This window comes from Cyprinodon variegatus, unplaced genomic scaffold (genome assembly GCF_000732505.1).
Source record: "Cyprinodon variegatus isolate N-32 unplaced genomic scaffold, C_variegatus-1.0 Scaffold907, whole genome shotgun sequence".
Classification (NCBI taxonomy): domain Eukaryota; kingdom Metazoa; phylum Chordata; class Actinopteri; order Cyprinodontiformes; family Cyprinodontidae; genus Cyprinodon; species Cyprinodon variegatus.
This window is the reverse complement of record NW_015151360.1, coordinates 65,716-68,768: the sequence shown is the minus strand read 5'-3', so window position 1 is coordinate 68,768 and position 3,053 is coordinate 65,716. Positions and strand designations below refer to the sequence as shown.

The 3,053-nt window shown below is 45.7% G+C and overlaps 1 protein-coding gene across 1 annotated transcript in view; it reads right to left on the bottom strand.

The window, feature by feature from the left end:
- Nucleotides 1–3,053, bottom strand: part of rap1gds1 (RAP1, GTP-GDP dissociation stimulator 1) — a 43,623-nt gene continuing 40,570 nt past the window's right edge. The window contains exons 13-14 of the mRNA XM_015398037.1: nucleotides 2,563–2,691; nucleotides 1–2,468 (exon numbers count right to left, since the gene is read on the bottom strand). Coding sequence (XP_015253523.1) covers nucleotides 2,341–2,468; nucleotides 2,563–2,691 — 257 coding nt within the window. The 3' untranslated portion in view covers nucleotides 1–2,340. The remainder of the gene's footprint in view (nucleotides 2,469–2,562; nucleotides 2,692–3,053) is intronic.

The window sequence follows — 3,053 nt, the reverse complement described above, 5'->3', positions numbered from 1 at the left end:
TCTGGCGGAGTCAGGTTAAGAGTTTCTGCCATCAGGTACCAAACGGGAAATACGCATAGTGTAGAGTGGATGTAGATTTGACCAATCTGTGGTCATCTACAATTTTAGGGAGGTGCACCAGAGTGTCTGCAGAAAGGGGGTATATCTGCGTTAACTGCGAAACACGCAGACGACCCGGTTTTTGAGCATAAACCAGGCTTTAATCTTTGGTAAATGAATGCGGCTAAAATTGGAACTGAATTCGTGAATTGGAATTTGTGTTTTGCTAATTTTTTCCCTGCCTTAAATGAAACTGAATTCTACAAACACAGATTTCTCCCTGAAATTAAATGAAAGTAAATCCTGCGAAGTCAGACACACAAAGAAAAAAAAACGAAAAGACTTCACACGTCACCAGCTATTATCTTTTTAATTGTCTGTTGAGTCCTTCAAATGTACAACTCATAACATTTACAACAAACACGTATGTCGACAATATTTTTGATGCGGTTACGATGGAAACGTCTCCACTGGCGCGCGTCTGAGTAGATCACTAATCTGATAAATAAATGTATCTTTAAAAACAAGAAGTGCGGGCCCAGGCCGGGGGACACACCGAGTGACGGCACAGTGTCGCACATGCTCAGATGGGCATGTTAGCAGGAACCCCCAACAACCAATCCGTTAGGTTTTCATAGCGTCTATTATCTACAAAATATCAAAAAATGAGCTTCATCCACAGCGTAATAAATAGTCATTTTACACAGATTTCACTATGTGTTGATAGATTTTAGATTTGCAACTAGAAGCTTTTAATAAAACTTTCTGTAAACATGGTTTGAAATTGATTAAATTGGTCAAAGGGGATTGGCTAATATATGTGCATATGGTCGATATTCTGACGGTAAAATCCGAGAAACTACGAAGTACAAATTGAAGACGGACAACGGTATGAAGTCTGGTGGGTTTGGGTCAAGGAGAAGAGCTCCGGCGTCTCTGCTCACATGACCGTAGCAAACCCAAACTTAGCCGCGGGAAGTCCCGACTCCTCTTCAAGGGATTCCAAAAAAGTTGGACTTTGTTTCCAAGTTTAAAGATGTTTCGCTTCCCATCCAGGAAGCTTTTTCAATTCAAAATGTCAGAAATGGCGTCAAGTTCCAGGCTTTATTAGAGTTATACCTGATACCCGTCTATGTCTCTGAAAGGGGGTTCTTTAAAGGGAATTGTTGGCCTGGCTGATCCCCTGTAATGAGGACCAAAGTGTTCACATTGTGGACAGAGAGGATGGGGGCTTTGAAAGGGGCATGAAGGAAAGAAAAACCAACCTTAAACAGAGGGGAACAGAAGACCTCGCATATTCAGGCAGGCCAACAATCCCTTCTAACGACCCGCCTTTCAGAGACATAGACGGGTATCGGGTATTACAGGCTAACAAAGAACCCAAACGACCCCCATTCCAAAGGGGCGGACCCGTTCGTCCGGTTTAATTTGCATGTTTTTAAGCCAAAACAAGGCTTTGTTTTTGGTCCACTCTATAAAGCATTGAACATGACGCTAATTCTGCCATTTTGAATAGAAAAAGCTTCCTGGATGGGAAGCGAAACATCTTCAAACTTGGAAACAAAGTCCAGTGGATTGTTTTTTAACTTTTTTTGGAATGACTATGACCTGGACGACTAAGAATCTTCACCAGCATTCTTCAAGGGATGAAACGCTAAAATCTCGCTAACGCTAAATCCGCGGCTTAGAAAGAATCGAGGGTTTAGGAGCCAAAGAGTTGAGAACGAAGCCGGTGGGAGCGTAGGTCAATAAAAAATGAACACAGTCACAGCTCGAACGGGACAAAAACATGCACTGGTTCTACTGGGATTATAATCCAGCTCCAGGAGACGTGGCTGGAAAAACAAACCTGTGCACGTCGTTACGATGGGCGTCACAGCTGTGGTCTTAACAAGCGTCGTCTCTTCGTCTGTAGCTTCAGAACGGACATGCACACACGGGAGGTGGGAACTTCGGACGTCCACCGAGGTCCGACCCCAGCTCGCCACTGGCCACCTCGGTCATTTTTATGGCTTTCAAACGTAAAGTATGTGAAGCTTTCCTGACCCTAAACATATCGGATATGAGCAGATTGGGTTTTATTTCAACGATAATTACAAATTACAGTTGCTCTTGGCTTAGAAAACGGTTCTAGGGTGGAGGCTGTGGGACATGCTGTGGGACAGAGGGGGGGCTGGATGTCTGGCTGGCAGTTAACGCGACGCGGTACCTTGGCACATGACGATGGGACACAATGGGGGAAGGTGGGGGGACGGGTGTGAGGTGGGCAGGCAGGCATGGGAGTGGCGTGGACACAGTCATTTAGCTCTGTGCGGTTAGCCGCTGCTCCGTCAGGGAGGCCTGGTGCGACACAGTCTTGTTTTCGTGAGCTCTCAGCTTGGACACCACGTCGATAAACGCCAGGCTCTGCACCTCCTTACTGAGAGGCTCTGAAAGCAGAGGAGAGCAGGGAGAGATCAGACCACGCGGGAGGGGGGGGCAAAAACACACCCAGAGGGAGGAAGGAGCAGATCCGGGTCTCACCTGAACCCATGACGGCACAGATGAGGATCATGGAGTTGTACTTGATCTCCGGCGCGCTCCTTTCATCTGACAGCAGCTTGTGAAGAACCGACACCAGGCTGGATCCCACAAAGTCCTTCTCAGCTGCAACTGAAAAACCAAAAGCTTTCTCTGAGAAACAGTGACGCCAAACATCCATTAGAAAAATATTCTTGTTTTTTTAAATCTTGCAGAAAGACGTCCACAGTGTTTAAGGGCGTATAGATTTACAAAGTTTACAGCGACATAATGACACAAATCAGATCATCCTAAATAAGCAGGTTCAACCTTACGAAGTACAAATTGAAGACGGACAACGATATGAAGTTTATTGGCTTTGGGTCAAGGACACTCTGCTGCACCTCTCCGAAATTGCAGGTGATCGCAGACAGGAGGCCTCTGATTGGTCAAATCTACATCCGCTCTACTCTATCCGTATTTCCTGTTTGGTTCCTTACCGGCTTGTTTTGTTT